Here is a 20,228-nt window from a genome sequence, read left to right on the forward strand (position 1 = left end):
AATCAAGTTTTTAAGAGTAATTAGGATGTATGGGAAGGGGGGCGGGTGAGCCATCAAGGGATGATTAGGCAGGTGTTTTGCCATCAATTGAAGAAGAGATTATTCCTTGCGATAGCTAGAGGATATCTAGACCCAGATTAAGAGCAACAATTTAGATTCTTAATTTGTATAGCCTATAATGCAATTTATTACCCTAACTCATCCATTTTGTAATGATTATATGCAAGGTCTACTGTGTCGGTACCGGGCACCGTACCGGTTGCCCGGCGGCACAAGTCGGTACTGGCCTGCGTCGTGCCGTGTCGGGCCCATACCGACACAGCAGAGAAGGCAAGAGAGAGAGCGAACGAGAGAGCGCGAACGGAAGAGAGGAAAAGAGAGAGAAGGGGGAGAGAGGGAGGGAGAGAGGGGGCCGGCGGAGGGTAGCGGAGGCCAGCGCCTGGGCAAGAGGCGGAGGCGGAGGCCGCGACCAGATCCCTATCTCATTCGAAACAGGAGTCTAACTGCTAAAAAATTTCGCGATTTTTAAGTGAAGTCCGCAAATCATTTGCCGACTTCATTTGAATATCACGAAATAAAAAAAACTATTAGAAAAAAATTATGTGAAGTCGACAGTGGGTTTGTCGACTTCAACTAAAAATGTGGAAAAATAAAAGAGGCCCCTTCGGGCCCCTGTTTCGAACGAAACAGGAGACTGGAGGCAGAGCCCCGCCTCCGCTCTCCCTGGCCTCCGCCTCCTCCACACGAAGGCTCCTCGGCCTCCATCAACCGGCCCTAAGCTAGCCTCTTTTCCTCTTTTTCCTTCTTCTCCCCCTCCTGCGACGACGTCTCAGTTTGGTTGTCGAAACCATCCTGAGAAGCCGCCGATACAGCTTGGGATGCCCTGAACCGGACAGTTCGGGACGATTCCACCGACCTTGATTATATATATATATTAAAAAACTAGTCGGTTTGGTATGTAATGCTCGCAACATACCATACTAACTTAAGCCAGTACCAAGCATAGATGGAGGGTTCGTTAGGGGGAAATACTAGCCAAGCTGCTCGCATCAACCCTAAATCAAGCAGGCAAACATCAACTGCCCTATATCAAGATTTTTGAAGCATGTGTTAGTCAACAATGGAATGCAATTGGTTTACCATATATTTATGACAGCCCTCTTTTTCTCTCTATTGCTCCTGCTTTTTTAATAAAAATTTGCTCTAACCTGAACATGAAACCTTGGATATTCATTAGACTATTTGTCTTCCCAAAGAAATTTAAATAGAGTTCCTAGTTTATTTTGGCTAAAATTATATTTTGACTTTTAATCAGGTTCAGAACTTTAGAACTTAAAATGAAGAATTACAAAATTGAATTTCAATTACATGAAAATCTCCATGTATGTATGACACTAGAAATATTTTTATCAGTTTTGATTCGTCAAATTCAATTATATTTAATAACCTAACTGCATTTCAATCGCTAATTTTAACATATATATGCTTTAACTGTATTTTTTGATTCCAAGTTATGTGATTTTATAAGCTAAACATGCATGTCAGTGACTTCAGTACATAAACAAAAACAAAATTAACGCACTTAAATCAATACTCCTCACTATTTTCTTGCAAAATCATAGCATTGAAACAAGAAATCAGGATAAAATGGTCGAAATCAGATTTTTAAATGCCAAAAATGATGTCATACCAATGGTATACTAGCCATATCTATGCAAACCTATTGATACTCTGTCAGCAGAATCCTTAATACCTTGCATACTATACTGACCTCCAATCCATATACCTCCGTACCTTGATATTGTAAACCTTGCTAGATGAATAGGCACATGATCTTAAAAACAATTTATTATTTATTCACAGGCAGTTTAGCTATTGTAGATCACACCAAATGATTTAAATTTTTTTTTCGATAATTCATCTCTTTGAATTTCACTCAACTAAATTTACCCTCAAAAAAGGTTGATCTTAACCTAAGCCAACGTTCGTCATCTCGGTACCAAGCCTCGTACCATCCAATTACAGCGTTGGTATGTGGTACGGTACGAGACGACGAGATGTACTGAGTGTCGGTACAATATAAGACTACTTACCAATTACGTATCGGTACGGTACAATACACCCAATATGGTATGGTACCAGCTGGCATGGCAAATCTTGACCTAGACTACCTATTTATGTATCAACTTACATTTACAAACACAAACACCTGACAAAAAAAATAAAAGAAAAAAACATGCATATCATCAATTGCTGAAACTAAAATTATCCATCAAATACTTCCAACTAAGCTATTCATGCGCACCAGTTCTATAATATCTGTTAAGAGTTTAGTGTATAAGATACTGTTCTGATTTCTTTAGACTTGTCCAAGTTTTTCATTTTCTATAAGGTTTAGTGGTTCTTTCATCAATGAATAGGAGTTGATTTGACAAGTGTACATTTTGACGTATGGGACGAGACACATAATATTTAGGCTCCAGCTGGAACCAATTTTTTTTAAACTTTGCAAACAGGATGTATAATGATTTAAGGCTACCAGCAAAAAGTAAACACCAAGATGGTGTTACTCCAAAGTACCTTTCTTTCCAACATGACAATAGATAAAGCATTTTTTGTCCTTGACATTCACAATTAACAATTAAGTATGATGCTCATCTTTCTTATCCATAACCACATAAAATAAGCCCAAGGCCCACTTCATGTACAAAGGGACCTCAATATTATTAAATAATTCATGAACTGCATAACTTGGATTGGCCAAACGCCCATTGCATAACTCAAGTTAAAAGTCAACCTTACTATCTGTTTGTTTACCAATTTCAGCAACTACTTACAACACTAGCATCAGGAATAACAATAGTCACAGACTACCCCAGACAACATAGCCACGAGTTTGGCATTTGCGAGCAATTCGGCCAGGAGCAAAAAATTGAGAATTTATTAAACAGTCATAGAAAAGCAGTAAACTGAAAGATGTAAGACTTCTAAGTTCTAACAAATCCGTGGATTACTCAGTTAACAGCAAGCATGGAGGAGGAAAGAAATCAAACAAGGGCAAAAATACCACCACCAGCAGCAGCAGCAGATAGAATTTAGCTCATGAATGTTCCAGAATAAACTGTGACTCTGTGAATATATCATATAGTTTGTGAAAACTAACAGGCCATTGGCCAATTAATAATCTAAGGATAATCCAGAGGATCATTCTTTCAATGAAAAAATCATCTATAATTCAAGATTTTCTCAAAAATATTACTACTATGTTGCCCACTGTATATTTTGCAGCAATTGGTTTAAGGTGTCAATAAAATAGGACCATGGTCGGCGGAACCATCCTGAACCGTCCGGTTCGGGGCGTCCCAAGCCGTACCAGCAGCAGGCGAGACAATTCCAACAACAAAACCGAGACCGGCGACGGAGGGAAAGAAGGAGAAGGAAAAAGGGAAAAGGAGAAAAAGAGAGAGAGAGAGGATGGAGGGAGAAGGAGAGGAAGGAAGAGAGAGGCCGGGGAGCCACAGAGGAGGGGCTCCGTTTTTAGTCCCCTGTTTCGTTTGAAACATGGGTCCGGAGGAGGCCCCGTTTATTTTTGTGAAGAGGGAACTAGAGGTGGAGCCCCTCCTCCGCGGCTTCCCGGCCTCTGCCTCTTCCGCACGGCAGCTCCGCAGCCCTCCACTGGCTCTCCACTGGCCTCCCTCAGCCTCTCCCTTCTCTCTCTCTTTTTTACTCTCCTATTCTCCCTCTCTCTGCCTCTTCTACTATGCCAGTACAGGGTCGGCACGACACGGCACAGGGCCGTACCAACCAGTACCGCCAGACCATTGGTCCGGGGCCCGATACTGGCACAATAGATGTTGAATAGGACCCTTTTAACCTACTTATTCTAGCCTTATTCTAGCTATTCTTGCTAGAAATCCTTTACAATCCACCTTTTCCTCGGGGGCAGTACTATGTTTCTTTTAACTAGGAATGAACTATTCCACCCTATGCGGTGAAATAATTTACTCTGAATCAGAGTTGGTTTAAGAATAATTTAATCCATTTATTCAGGGGTTGCTATTGCAAAAACAAGGCCTTCCAGGCTTAAAGCCTCTAAACATTCTAATAACCCAAGAACAAACCCGCTGCTTAAAAAACTCCATGCCATGATACTTTATATTAACCTACTTTAAAGTTTAAACACAAACCTATGTTCTTTTAGGAATAGCAATTTCCAAAAATGGCTTATGAGAAAAATTAGTTAACCATCAAAGATGCATAGAAACAAAAATGGTGCCAATGTTATATCAACTTTCCAAGACCAATAATCTGCATTCTAGAGCTGCCATAGTTTGAAAACAAGAAAACCTTTCTTAGATACAGAAAAGGTATTTCAATAAAGCAGTTCTTAAAAGAAATCTCTAAAACCAGTCTCACAGCCTTTTATATGTAAATCATCAGAATAAAGATAAGATTTTATTGAAAACAAAAGATTTGACAAGTTTAGGGTTCAAGGAGGAAAGTACCTGTTGTAAAAGTGCATTTTGCTGTTGTGCAGGTAATTGCTTGTGATTCGCACCAGAAAGGTGAGGAACACCGAGAAGGGTACTGTGGCCTTGTTGCTGCACTTGTTGCAGCCGTTGCAGAAATTTCTCCCTCTGGTCAGGAGCAATCTCAGGCCGTCCACGAAACTGACCCTGAAAGAAGGAATCCAACAAGTGAATCTTCTTAATTGGACACCATGTTGATCTTTAGCAAACTCTTATGCTATGCCCCAAAAAGATATCAGAGTAGCCAAAACATAGATGATGATCAGTGAGCCATATTTCAAAGGCACAATATGGCAGCTCGGTCATGGTTGATATCCCGAAGCAAATACTTACCTAGGATAAAATTATCTTGGAGCCTAAATAACCTTAGGAAAAGGAATATAAAAAAAATAAAGTAAATTGACATGTCAGCAGCAAAAATCAAACAACCAGCTAGATTGCTGTTATTCATTCTCAAAAGTTTTTTCAAATTATCTTGAATTAGAACTGTCAACCCAGGTAAGTGCAAAACTAACACAATATGGGTACACATTATTTCGAAGAGAACTAAGGAAATACTATAAAATACAGAGAGGATGGCAATTACTGCCCTTTTTCATTTCTTCCCCATTTTTTCTTTCTTATTTCATTTTTTTAAAAAGGCAACTCCATAACAAGAAAAAACTTATGAGCAATATGAACTATAAAATTTAATTTATAGTTTGCTAAAAAAATTACATCAAACGATCAAATCTAGGGGCAATTTTTCCACCCAATTTGTTAAAATATTAGGACAGCATCTGTTAATGAATTTTTCTCCTCAACTTTGAGGCTCCTGTCGCTTAAAATTATATCTAGGCATTCTTGATCTGAAAAATGCATGTGATTTGGGATTGCTTAGAGAAATCCTTTAGGGGACACAATCATGAATCACAAGAGGTTGCCAAAGTGGAGGAGTGGACTTGAACTAAAATGTAGTAAAGTAGATGTCATAATATGTTTACGAAATCATGACACAAATAGGCAACAAATAGGTAAGCCAAAAAATAGAAGAATACTAAAAAGGAAGAAAGACCAAAAGGAGGACAAAAGAATTCTACCCACTAGGGATGAGAAAACTTAAGACTTGACCAAGTGAAAGATCTAAGTAATCCATCTCTTTTCTAGAGAATCGATTTTGTATAAAATTATGACATTAACCCTAACATAATAAAAGAAACATGCATCGTTGATTAAAATCAAACTATCATACATGTTTCTAAATATAGAACCAAATTAAACCCAAAATAAATCAGATAATATAGAATTTTAAAAATAAAGAGATGAAAGAACACCAGAAATTAATTTTACAAAACACACTTGAGAGTTTTTTGGAAGCAAACTTTGATGCTGATGGATATACATCAGAAACAGTAGCCTCAAAATTTCAATGCATATTGGAGGAAGCTCATTGAGTAGCTTACTTTGAAGCAGGGCAGTATACAACCCAGACACGAAAAAGGAAGAATCATGTTTGTGAAAGTATCAAATGCTAATCATTTTGCAATTTTCTTCTAGTGAAAGGGATGATGATGTGTTGGACAAGTATGTATGTCATATAACACCCAATTTATTAATGAACTCCAAATGCTTTAAGGAAGAATCTAGTCGTGGCTGTTTCAAGTAAAACATAAGAACTGTATGCCTATGAACATAGAATTCTTTGAAGACCAATAATTTGGTCAAATTGCATGGCTTCTCATTATGGCAAGAAACTTAAACACCTGATATCAGATATTCAGCCTATGAGATGAGCGAGTCAGTGGTTAATGGACATTGAGATGAACAAAGGGGGAGACCTCAAGAATAATTGACCACAATATCAAGGAAAGCATAATGAGTTTATCTATTCCTAACTTCTCTTGATGAGATTGTCCTGCTGAACATTTAGATGATGAAACAGAATTCACATCTTTCATCCTTTGATCAATCAATACAGCATGGCTTTACAGAAATGCTTAAATGTGGTGATGGTTGGTGGGAACCTAAACTTTGTAAATAACTATTATATAACATTAAACAACATCTGATGAACCAATAATAATGGACGAAATCAAATAACACAGAACAAGGTGAGAGAAGGAGTATTCTAGAGTCCAAAGAGGGAGAGAAATGTTGAATCAAGCACAAAATCTAGCAAAGTCATAGCAACATCTTGGTCAAGTCACAATTCCCTACAAAACAACCAAACAAATGCTGCAATGAGAGAAACAAAAACAACACAGACTTACAATTTGAAGGTTGGTTCCTGATGCAACTACTCAGCATTAAGGCCACAAATTAAATTGTATCATGTTGAAAAGATTCTTTTCATAGAGCAAAGGTTGTGCTAAGCCAAGTTTTGAAGAGAAGAAACAAGGTGGAAAAGAAGACGAATATATAAAGAATGGAGAACAGATACTGGAGACCCAAGAGAACAGAAGAAAACTAACCCAACCTTGTGGCAAGTTTGGAGACAATGGATAAGCACCATTGTTTCAGCATAATCGTCATCTACTCCCATATAGAAATTTATCATCCCAACTATTGAGCTTGTATTGTCTCATCCGATGATTGCCGAACCGACCTGTTCAGATTGATTCAGCCCATACCGAACCGACACCAAGTCGGAACGGTTCAGCCACCACCTAGTGGTTTGATTATAAAACCATCTCCCCATGGTTTGATTTTAACCCGCGATGGTTTGAGCCCTACCCCCTGCTTTCAAGCCGCTTGTGATGGTCCAAGAGCACCCCCACCCCCACCCCATTCAAGGGTTTCAATGGCGTCGGATGCAGCACATCGCTCCACTCGGCCCTCCCCCTTCCTCCCTCTCCCTCTACCCCTTCCCTCTTTCTCTCGCTCCTCTAGGGTTAGGGTTAGGGCCCCACCCCATAGAAATTTATCATACCATCTATTGAGCTTGTATTGTCTCATGCAATGATTGTCGAACCGACCTGTTCAAATCGATTCAGCCTGTACCGAACCGACACCAAGTTGGAACGATTCAACCCCCACCTAGTGGTTCAATTATAAAACCATCTCTCCACGGTTCAATTTTAACCCGCGATGGTTTGAGCCCTACCCCCCTACTTGCAAGCCGCTTGCGACAGTCCAAGAGCACCCTCCCCCACCCCCCCAACCCCATTCAAGGGTTTCAAGGGCGTTGGATGCAGCACATCGCCCCCACTTGGCCCTCCCCTTCCTCTCCCCCTTCCTGAGATATGCACGAGTTACTTTGTCTTTGCCTTGCATCATATGTTTTTGTTGGATCATAATCAGCTACATTTGATAAAGAGAGGTTATCTTATTTTCCTTGCACGAAGAACTTTAATATTTAAATGATATCATCAATCTTCTAGTCTGTGTCCTTCTACAAGGTATTTGTATTTAAGGTCCATAATATTTCCCTAATCACATGATCTTTGTTCTCAAGGCATTCTCGTGGCTTTGAAATCATTTAACATGATCAGTGTTCACTAAAATGGCAAAATATGGTGTAGTACTCCGCCGAAGGATCATGGATGCTCTGACCAATGCAGCCATCTAGTATTAAGGCAACAAATTAAATTAAATTGTAACATAATTTCAGATCTGGGCTGATAAAGTGGTAACACAAGTGTTGAAAGAAAAGAAAAGGGGGTGGGGTAAAGAGAAAGAAATAAATTCTTGAGGAAGAGAGATCAAGAATAGGCACCAAAGCCTCAAGAGAATAAATGGAAATCATTGCTTCTTTTAATCTTCATAACATTGATTTCATATAATGCATAGGGCTTAATAACTAGCAACGCTAACAAAAAAAGAAATCAGAATATCCCCAAATTACCCATCGTGGCTAACTCCCCTTAATGCTGCATTTGGTTGGGGAACAAGGGTGGAATACCCCTTATCCTTGCCAAACATTATTTTTCAATCTCAATTTATTCCAAGATTATCTATTTTGGCCAAAGGGGCTTTATTTATACCAAACTTCGCAATCTTATACCGGACCCCATACCTGTATCATGCTGTTGCAATGTTGATATGCACAAAATAGAGGTCAGTTCATCATACTGAGACTCAATAATCGGTATGCCCCTCGTACTGAGTCTCGGTTTGGTACCAATACGATACAGTACATCCTGTACGGGATGGTATGCAAATGTACAATGAACTTTGATTTACATTAAACTATAAAAAGGAAGTCTTAAATTTTAAAATTTTCTTGTAGGTTTCGTCTATCATTTTTTCTAACAAATGTCCTTTTTTTTTAATACCTTTACAATCTCTAGAAAAAAATTCTCGTTTGGAAACAAATCCATTCCCATCTTTTTTTCCAAACATGTGGGCCTTCAATACAGTTTTTCCCATGAGTTCTTTCCAAACAAACTAGCCTTCTACCATTAATCCCTAACAAATAAGAGAGATGACAAAGAAATAATGGACATATTGTGATCTTCTAATTTGTTAGAAAAAAATTTATCAAGGATATCCATAAGACAGTGCCCCATTGCTAAAGGCCTCTAACAAAAAGTGAATAAGTAGGGATTATGAATTTGACAGAGACTACTACAACCACTATGATGGTGATGGCTGCAAAAAAATAATTTTTATGTTATTTTTGCTTTTTATGTTTATCTTATTATCATTTTTTATTTTTTGTCTTATTTAGATTATGCTTATATTTTCATCTTATATTATTTATTTTCAAGGTATTTTTTGCAGTTCTATTTTTCTATTCTTTCTCTTTGTCTATTTTTTTTAACGTACCCTATTTTATGATTTTTCTAGTCGTCTATTTTACTTAACGTCCATTGCATATGTCAGTTTGCTAGTTCCATTAAATTCACAATATTCTCGTGACCCCATCAAAGGAGCTTTATTCCATCAAAATTTGCATAAACAATTCGTATAAGGAATTTTTTGGGTTTTCAAGGGGGTCATTATCTTACCCCTAAGAGAAAGGAATTTAATTCATTCAACTTTTCGAATGCTAATATGTTCTATATTAAGGCGACCATTCTGCATAGCATGGGAATGCTAATCCCAGATTTTGCAATCCAACAAAGGCAGCCTAAGACAATAGCGAGAGAAGAGGGCCAGTGGAAAGGGGAACACTCACCCACCTCAATGAGACGAGGCATCTATCTCCTCTCTCCCTCTTCTCTCTATCTAGCCAGCCCTTATAAAAGGCACCAGGATTTAAATAAGGTGATGAGGTAGTTATAACTGAAGTTACTACATGAAAACTGATATAAACCACCTAAACCTAAAAATAAAAGCATATAGACTGAAATTAAAGCAAAAATTCAGCAATAGAAGGCTTCAAGCTGCATGCATCACTTCTAGCTCTCGTAGATGTTCTGAGGTTTGGTTTTAGTTAAATCCATAAAAAACTCTGAAATAGTTTAGATAAGTTTCTAAACCATGTTTTAATCTTAAGAAACATAGATATAAATTGAGGCTCTAGATAAAAGAATAGAAATAAAAAACTAACACGAGTTTGGAAGATTCAAAAGCAACATCGAAATTCATACTGTTTAAACATTGCATTGGTCACCCAGCTCCAATTGTAAAAAGGAAGAAGAAGAGTGCTAACCTATTAATGTGAAACTCTCTCATGAGGCATTAAAATTCCAAAACATCAAGCTCAAGGGCAAAGGTTGAAGTACTAGTACTAGCACCTACTAGTATAATCTAGACCAAGGTTGGTTGTACCAATACCGGGACCCGTATTGGTTGGCCAATGGTACGATATGATATGGACTCGTAATATGCCGTTTCGAGGTGTATCGACACAACACAAGCTGGAGAGGGAGGGGGAGGGGAAGGGGGAGAGATAGGAAGAGAGAGAAAGGGAGGAAGGGGGAGAGAGGGAGGTGCCGGAATCTAGGGAGAAGGGCCTCCATCGATGCGAGGGGGGAGAGAGATAAGAGGGAAAGAGATGGAGAGAGAGGGAAACCCTAATTGGAATGGCCGAACAGTTCGATGTGGAGGGAGAGGGAGGGAGGGGGGAGGGAGAGAGAGGGGAGGAGACAGGGGGCTTACCTCCTTAAAGTGACAGAGCGAATGACATGAGTGAGATGAGCAAAGGAGCGGACGAGCGAAGGAGTCGGGGCATTTTCAAAGGTGCATACAAGGTCGGGAGAGGGTTTTTAATGAAACCGGGCCCAAACCGACTCGAGAGGCTGAGCCGTCCCAAACCAGCTTCAGTACAATTCGATATGGGCTGAACCACCCAATTCAGGTCGGTTCAGCATTCCTTGATCTGGCCAGATACAATACAGTACCATACGGATAGTGTACCTAATAGGTGCCAGCAAAACAAAGTGAGGTTCATACCTTGTGTCATTATCATACAATATACAACACAATATGGCTGTATACGTTGCTATCTAAATAATTGCCCGAGAGTGTGAAATTAGTTTATTTAACTATTGAGAGGTGGATGGTCACTTTCATCAACGATATTATGTGAGAGTCTAATGTTAGGTAAATCATATATCCTAGAATCATTGAAATTCAAACAGCACATTCCTACACAAGTCCACAAGCAATCCAAGAAGCATTGACAAGCATCAAGGTTGTTTTTCGTGAGTTCTCTATTATCCAGCAGCAACCTTCAGAATAAATGACAACCATGCCTCAATCTCTTGATTAGGAATTTGCACATGCAAGATCAAAGCATGCCAAGCAATATAAGAATCACATGTAGTATCCATTAATCATGCCTGAATATGTATATGAGGACATACATGAGACATCTTCTACCAAAGTTTCTTTCTTGTATCAGCACATAGAGCCAAATGAACTAACAAATGTTACTAACTAAACTGACATGTTTTAATTCCGTTCTTCACTCCTATTATAGCTTACCCCATGTTTTTCAAGAAATGAGCATAATTGTTCATCGTATTCATGTATTTGTCTTTTCCTTTTTCTCCAAAGTTGAAATCACAGATATGGATGAATGCTTTTCTAATAAACCATTGGCATTTACAAGAAATGAATATCTTGTACTGACAAATTATGTGAAGCAATAGGAAGAAAAGTTAGGAGAGAGAAAAAAGCATCTTCTGAGAAGGGAGCTTCAAAACTATTAAGAGAAAAAAAAAACACATACTGTTTCATTTTGACTCTGAAAAGCTGTATTTTGAGGTCTCCACTGAACTCCACTAACTGAAGGTGAAAAGACTCTTCCACCAATAACTGCTGCCTCACTAACATTATTAGAATCATTTGAATTAGTTCCTTCATTAGTTTTTGAAGCCTGATGCAATAGGATTCTATTACTTAGAGGAGAAGCTAATGGCTGCGAGAGGTTGCCACTTCCAATTCTCTCATCACCATTTAACATGTTTCTCTTAGCCATTTCAGAGACTGCAGGAACTGAACCTAGTGCTCCATTGCCTGAAACACCACTGGCTGAGCCTAAACTCATAGGAGCACTAATGGATGCTTGACTGGATATCCCTCGGCTAATACCTCTCCCAATTCCAATTTCATGGATGGCTGGAGATGATCTACGACCAGGGAAGCTCATGCTATCATCCTCCTTTACCGAACTCGATGAAATAGCAATAGATGCAGACATGGCTGCAGATGAGTTATCTGAAGCACCTCGAACACTTAGTGGACAGGACGGTATTGCTGCTACAGTTGGCCCACCAGCCAATGGGCGTCCAGAAACGATAGTAGCAGCAGCAGGAGTGGGACCTGCAGGTGTCCCAGAACTGACACTGGGGGAAGCTAACGACACCAAAGATTCCATAGCTCCACTTTTGGAAGGTGGCGTTCTAGGAGCCATATCAGAATTACTGTCCAGGGAAGCTGTTTCTTCACCATGGTCCTGTGCAGTATTTTGTGAGGCAGTTGATGTCAAGGCAGCCTGGTGAAAAAAAAAAATACCATATGAAATCATACAATATCAAGAAGTTATTTAGTCATCAAACTAGATAGTATGTAAATAGATAAACATAAGCCATCGAGCTTCATAGAGTGCTTCAGATATCAAACGGTGAGTCAATTAGTTATAGGAGGATTTTTCAGCATCTCAGTAACAAACAAAAGGTGACAGGAAACGCATAAATAATTTTAAACACTAGAAATCATTTTCACATGATTGCAGAAAGGCTATACCAGTAAAGCCAGAAAGATGCTTTAAAAATATTAAGATTAAACAATTCATATAAATGTACACAGGCAAACATATAAACATATATAAGAGTTACATATACACATATATGATATATGTACCCATATAATCAGAATAAAAAGGCTTTCCAGAATGAGCAGCAAACAAAAACAGTAGGCAAAACGAATGAAGATTCATGCCAAGTTGCCTAGTTCATCAAAAAGTTCGAGTAAGCAACAAAAATTCATAATTAAAATTCCAGTTCATAAAGACACTGCTTCAGGAAAGGAACACTGGTGACGAGTGAAAAATGTTTTCTCAAGAAATTATGGTCACTAAACAGATTATCTGTAAGACATAGCCATTATAACGCATTGGAGAATTATTTTTTTCCAATTGGCAATAATCATTCAACAATCACAACCCAAACAGATTCAACAACTTCAAGTTATCATCTACAGTTCCTGAGATTAGTGCACACTTTGTCAACAAATGAAATTTAAAGGTACCTGAGTAGAGGAACTTGCAACAGAATTCTTCAAGCCTAAAACAGCACTAGAAGCAGAAACAGAACCAACACCCTGCCAAATAAGAGAGAGAAAAATAAGGAAGGGTAAGTAAAGGAAAACTGGAAGCACCTGCACCAGGGGTGTGATAAGAGACAATCCTTAGTCCAAAAGAGAACTGATATAGAAAACACAGGTGAAATAACAAATGTCATTTATAACACAGAATATACACATGGAAGGCATGACAAGTGATCAGGACTGGTAGAAAAATAAATTTTAGTGGCATATTTAACATCTACTATTTTCCACATCAATTAAAATTATGTTTCATTTGTCCAGCATGCAAAGATCTAAAATTGCAAGATTACCAAAAAACATGCTAAAAAATTTATAAACTCCCATTATTTTGGGATGCCCCTAGAGAAACAACAGGCACTATAGATTAAGTCCTTTATGCTTAAAACAAATGCAGTCCACAATTGTGGCCTGCAAATCAGTAGAAGAAATGCTGACAAAAAATTCAGAATTTTGCAGAATTATAGCAAAGAAGCAGCAAACAGGCGCAAAGTTCAATTTCAAAAGTTTAAAATAAGAGCGGAGGTAACAAATACATGATAAATTCTAGATCACTTGGTCATGATAATGATGCATGCAGATTTTAGGCTCAAAATCTCCTGACTTACGTTTTCTTTTTTTTTGGTTTATAGTCTTTCTTTTCCATTTTAGTGGATTTTTAATGGCTGATGGAGATCATCTATTCTTATCTCAATTTTGGAGGGTTGACATCATTATATGATGTCAGGGAGTGCCACATCAGCATCAAAGTAAAGAGTGGAGCCCATTATGGAGCTGGTCCATGAATAAAAAAGATGAGGAGAGAGTAAGGTAGGGACAGATGCCCCATCCCCTCCAGGAATCCATACACCTTGCCTCCATAGATTCTAAAGTGGCTGGCTTTGCACAGAAGCATCTTAGGGTAATTTTTCTCTGTTTTTAAAGAAAGAATAACCTTTCTTCTTCCATTCTGACCAAGGGTTTTCAATTTTCTCCCCTCTTTCCTTTTCATCGCCCAGTATACCTGATTATTCCACCATTTTTGTTTTCTCTATTTCTTCTCTTGTTAATTTGGAGTATTTTTTTGTTGCAATATACTCAAACAACAATTTCTACTATATTTAAAAATAATAACAGCCTTCTAAATTCTTAATTCCAGAATTCAATCAATAAATAGTATCATAAAAGCACATTTAAACATTCAATATGGTGCTCCAAGCTTGTAAAGGAGTTAAAAATAGAAATGTAGCAAATCAATGTCTCATCAAATCATTCTTCATCAAATCCCTGCAACAGATGATCCATAAATTTCAGCATAGATATGATACTGATCATAAATAACAGCATGATAACAGTGTGAACAAAATATATAAGAAGAAACATTAAAAGTTTTTTGTAAATCATTCTGGCAGTCATCACAAAATCCAGAAGAGTGCCAAGCACAGTTGCGTGAGGATCTAAAAGTTTAGTCTTGTAAAGATCTACAAGACTAGGCTTCCAGATTTTTCTTCTTTTAGTCCCTTCCAAAGACAAAATTCAAATCAAATAATTCGCACAGACAAAAAAGTCCCCAATAATCGGGCCTAAAAGTCATGTGGGAACATATAAGATGGGAACTGGTTGGTTGCACATAATTGGACTGCCTGCAAGTCAATTTATTTCAATTGTTACCTTTCTGATGCATGGTTCCCTGTGTGTAAGCCCACATGTAACTCCAACTATATAAAGTAACCTCAATACTGCAACCTAACCTATCAGAATACCAATAGGTCAACTTCAAGCAGCTAAAGGCAATTAGGGGTATCTACTGAGTTAAATGGAAATTAGTGGACAAAATATGTGCATAGTCTACATGGCCAAGTTATTAAATTTTAAATGTTGTATTCAAAACTAAAATGTATAAAGTAACGAAAAGATATAAACTCACCAAAAGTTGCAGAGGCTCCCAACAGAGCACCAAATATGGCAAATAATAGGTACAAGATGCAATGATCACCAATACATCAAAGTGGAAAGAAAGTATGATAACAAGCTGATGAAGGCTATATTCTAGGCCTAATAATGACATCTTCAAAGACAACTAAAACCAAATTAAACTCCTAAAAACTGTTCCTTGGTGATGGAAATCAACATGTCAGACAGGTCATACCACAAAACTTTTGAATATAAGCCCACTCAAATTCTATCTGTCTAATTTTTAGAGCAAGAAAATATTTAAAAACAAGAAATCAGCAACATACAAATCAGTAAGTACACATCACCTTAACAAGACTGGAAGGACCAAGTGAAACCAAATCTTCAAGTGCTTCAACCTTATCCAAAGGTAAAGCGCTGTAGAGCTCATCAACATCACTAAATTCATCAAAATCTTCCTTTATAGGCCATTGAGAGTTCACAAAGCCAAAACCCATAAAGTCAATTCTACAAGAATTAAGTAATGAGCTGCATATGCATGTGAGTTTATTCTTGAGCTGATTTGACAAAGACACACCTGATTGCGTTCAACATAATCTTCTAAAAAGTCTTTAACATCATTGACCTGATCAGGACTCAACTCATCATTATCCAACAGTCTCAAGATCAACTCTAACTTCAGTATATGAGCCCTATGCCTTGTGATAGATGTCTCCAAATGTGTCTGAAATAAATATAATAAAATACCAAATGATGTATAAAAAACAAATTGAGGCAAGAAAGAAAACAAATTGACACTAGATAATAAAGTCGTATTACAATAAATCAGATGAGAAACTTCTATCTGATCATACCAGTCGAGGTGGCCTTGTCTTTCCTTTCTTTACAGAAAGCCCTTCAACCTCAGCTTCAAAGTTATCAATCTGACTTTCCAAATCTCCAACCTGTAGGAAAGATTCAGAATGATTTTAAAAAACTTTCTCCAACTCCATTAGAACTATATAAAAAATATAAACAGAAGGAAATGTAAAATCTCTAGCCCAAGTAGTAAAGAAAAAAGATTGGCAAAAAAATACATTAAACAGAGCAAGCCGGCCACTCCATCACGTTTCATCAGAAACAACTAATAAAGCCAACCTGATCCTTAAATTGATTTCTTAATTTTGGAGGATGAACCAATGCACAAGCAAGTTCAAATGAAAACCAGAAGGTAGTCTGTACCTTCATGAACAGTTTTTGTTTTCTGAGAAATTACTTTATGCACAAATCAGTCTTCTAACCAATCTTAGAGCTTATCAGTTCTTACAAAAATTGCAAAAATAGAATAAATTACATTTTTTATTTAATTCAAGCTTTTTTTATCTCCAAATAGCAAATTTAGGTTACGTCTAATTATTTAATAACTTAAGTATCAGTTAGCATTTAAAGTCTATATTCTTCAAATTGGAAATGAATTGTTATGCAATCTCCAATGCTCCACAAAGCCATCAAGGTGCTCCTCCATAAAACCATCAAGGCACAAGGCAATGCCTAATTGACAGGATTAGTTTAGTTCCAATTGAAAGTTCTTGATTCATCAGCCGCGATATCGATAGATACTATTGTTCCAAATTCACAGATTCATTTTGCAAGTCATGAGTTAAGTAATAGTAATAAGAACCATGTCATGTAGCCTCATGTAAAAATGAAATTATACTTAAGTAATTTTGGAATAATATAAAAGAATTGAATTTGAAAAGAATTTCAATTTTAATCTTTTCTTTTCTTTTTCAATAAAAAGGATCTAATCCATTAATTTTGATCATTTCTTTTCTTTCTCAATAAAAAGGATCTAATCCATTTGGGAGCGAAAAACCTATATTACCTTTTACCCTTTTTTTAACACATTGGATTCAGCACATTAATAGCCAGTTAATTGCCCATAATATCTCGAATGAGAAGAAAAAAGGTGCCCTACGATATATCGAAACAATCTATCAAAAAAATAAAACCTTTACTTTCATTTTTATTCTTTTTGGAGGGTCCAACTCGATTCAAAGACGAACAACTTCCATTATCCTTTTAGGTTCTATATTCTGTCTTTCCATATCATGGAGTTCCATACTTGTAGTTCGGTCAAGAAAGAACCTTTGTTTTGCATCTAATGCAACCGTTGTTGCATCACGAATATTGATTGTTCCAACTATGTTCTCTTTCTTTCATTAAATATTATCTATTCTTGTATTTTGTATTTATTATAATATATTTATTGAGCAACCAACCAATTACTTGAAATGAAAGAAAGCATTGAAATTTTTTTAAAAAAAAGGATTTACTGATTTTGCATATAACTGAAATATATGAATATGATAATATGTTTCATGAATCATTAGAACCCATTGATTCACACTTTTCCAAGATCTCTCCTTTCTATTGTGAAGCCAATAATGGAAACACCTTATAAGGAATTTGACGAATTTTCTATTGATCTATTGAATAACATATAGATATGCATAGACAAGGAACAAAAAAAATAGAAAAAAAAGAATCATATAGTATTTCAGTACTAGTCATGATTGAGTTGTTGTACCAAAGCAGGATAGCTATACTGATTTGGTGTAGCACAAAGTTGACGATCTCACAAAGATGAAATATCAATAGTTTTCCATTTACTGATCCCATCATTTATGGAATAAACTCCCTTTTTGTGTTGAATATACAACAATTTGTGGAGCTCAGCATGTCTAGAAGCATGGGAGAACATTCTTTTGCTGATGTTATTACCTATATTCGATACTGGGTCATCCATAGCATTACCACACCTTCCCTATTTATTGCAGATTGGCTATTCGTTGGGACCAGTTTGGCTTAAGGTGTTTGGAAGTTCTTAGCCAGATGAGTATTTCACAAAGAGCCGACAAGGAATTCCATTAATAACTGGTCCTTTTGATTCTTCAAAACAATCAATGGATTTACTAGATCCTTTAAGGAGGCCCCCCAATGACCATAGATTGAACATATCTTTTAGCAAAAAAATTTCAGATAACAATTTTCAAAGATCTCAAATTGTTGTAAGTAGTTGTAACTGCCCAGTCCTTTTACTTAAATTACACACCATCTATTCAGGACCTCTGGAGGGGAGTGTACCAAATTACTAATCACAATGAAGGTTTGATAATGAGACAACAAAAACTTTGTTACAGAATGTGCCAAACACCAAGTTGGGGTCATCTCATCTGGATGGGCTATGGTGGGTGAGTTAACTGACAGAATGAACAAACAAATTAACCCATCTCCATATGGTACTGTATTTCTCTAGATAAACCCAACTTCTGCATATGTTAATCTCCAATGCATCTGCTTCAAAGCTAATATCTAGTTGCATGCTTTTTAACCTTCTAAAATTTTAAACATGACAAGTTAGCAACATGATTTGGTTATCAAAGATATACATCCAAAAGGGTATCACAACCCATGCCATAACCCAAGCATACAACCCAGGCAACACATGGACTTCAACTTTTCTTTCTTATTTCTGCCTTATGGAGGCATTAATGTATTACTACTTGTTCCCCTGGTATGATGCACCACTTTGAGCATGCAATTGATCAATTAGGGGCCAGGTGATGTGGAATTTGATCATTCTACGGCTAATTGAAGAAAGAAAGGACTTGAGAGGGTGGCTAGGCATGGTGGTGAGGGGAGGCTATAGAGGAGAAGCAGCAAGCACTGGGTCCCTACTCTTGAGGCATGGTGATGGATTGGATTAGAGATGTGGCTATTCAAGATCCACCTTCTCTATATTAAAAAAAAAAAAATCTATATATACCGAGAGGTTTTTGTCCAACATGTCACAGCACCCTATCAGTTGGTCATAGAGACAATTATAACATATTGTACTTGGTTATAGAAACAGTTATAACTATGGTCGGCGGAACCGTCCCGAACCGTCCGGTTTGGGGCGTCCAGAGCCGTACCAATGGCGGATCGGGACGATTCCGTCATTGAAACCGAGACTCCATCGCCGAAGGGGAAAAAAAGAGGAAAAGAGAGAGAGCAGGGGGAGGGAGGGAGGGAGAAAAGAAGAGAGAGGTCGCGGAACCTTTGTGCAGAAGAGGCGGAGGCTGAGAAGACGTAGAGGCGGAGCTTGCCGATTTCAACTTAAAATCCGCAAAAATAAAAGGAGCACCCTTTGGGCTCTTGTTTCGAACGAAACAAGAGACCGGAGGTGGAGTCCCGCCTCCGCGTCTCCCCGGCCTTTGCCTCCTCACAGAAGCTCCCTGACCTCCGCCGACCGGCCTCTCTTCCTTCCTCTCTCCCTCCCTCCCCCTCCCCCCCCCTCCGCTCTCCCTCTTTTTCTCTATCCCGTTCTCCCTCTCCCCCACCTCTACTGTGTCGATACTGGGGCGGCACAGCACAATACGAGGCCGTACCGACCTGTGCTGTCGTGCAACCAGTATGAAGCTTGGTACCGGCACAACAGATGTTGGTTATAACACATTGCAAGAAATGAAGTTGTTACTCATTATATATAATATTCTGAGACAACTAAGAACCAGCTGCTTAGTGCAACTGTATCAACACCCCTCTGCAATTGATGAAGGTTCAAAACTCAGTGTGCAGGCATCTCTCTCTCCAGGAGACTCAAAAGTCAAAACTATTAGATTTCAAGATGGAACAAAGTCATTCACAAAAAATAAGATGAAAGATAAAACTTCTAATATTGGTGTATTTGAATAAATGGTTGTTGTCATCAAAACCTTGGCAAAAGTTTATCTTTCTTGGAAATATTGATGAACATGACACTAAAGTAGCTGAGTTGAGCTTATGAAACTGCCAAATCTATGAGAAAATCTTGCACCAGTAAGTAAACAGGAGGATAAAAGATGAGGTAATTTTTTTGCATACCACATTGTTGAGCCAATCCCTTGTCTCTGCTTTAGCCTTTTCTTTTGGATCCTACACAAAAAAGGGCTTGTGAAAACGAAGCAACATTAAGTGTTAAAAGTATGATTTTAGGCAATAACTAATATTTACGGTAGTCATTAGCAAGGATTGGTTGTCCCCAGATCTTCAATACTGCCTCTAACTTAATATAGCAAAGATATAATTTCTAAATTACTCTTGTTTGTA

At 37.7% G+C, this 20,228-nt stretch overlaps 1 protein-coding gene across 3 annotated transcripts in view; it reads right to left on the reverse strand.

Annotated features, from left to right (window-relative positions):
* Positions 1–20,228, reverse strand: part of LOC103711998 (CCR4-NOT transcription complex subunit 3-like) — a 36,638-nt gene that overhangs the window by 7,354 nt on the left and 9,056 nt on the right. For all 3 annotated transcript variants that reach the window (XR_003386617.2, XM_008798361.3, XM_008798360.3), the window contains exons 4-10: positions 20,004–20,054; positions 15,971–16,060; positions 15,694–15,840; positions 15,464–15,574; positions 13,149–13,220; positions 11,629–12,393; positions 4,506–4,676 (exon numbers count right to left, since the gene is read on the reverse strand). Coding sequence is in view for 2 of the 3 variants with exons in the window: in XM_008798361.3 (XP_008796583.2) it covers positions 4,506–4,676; positions 11,629–12,393; positions 13,149–13,220; positions 15,464–15,574; positions 15,694–15,840; positions 15,971–16,060; positions 20,004–20,054 (1,407 nt within the window). In the remaining variant the exon portion in view is untranslated. The remainder of the gene's footprint in view (positions 1–4,505; positions 4,677–11,628; positions 12,394–13,148; positions 13,221–15,463; positions 15,575–15,693; positions 15,841–15,970; positions 16,061–20,003; positions 20,055–20,228) is intronic.

Source organism: Phoenix dactylifera, chromosome 10 (genome assembly GCF_009389715.1).
Source record: "Phoenix dactylifera cultivar Barhee BC4 chromosome 10, palm_55x_up_171113_PBpolish2nd_filt_p, whole genome shotgun sequence".
In the NCBI taxonomy this organism is placed as follows: Eukaryota; Viridiplantae; Streptophyta; class Magnoliopsida; order Arecales; family Arecaceae; genus Phoenix; species Phoenix dactylifera.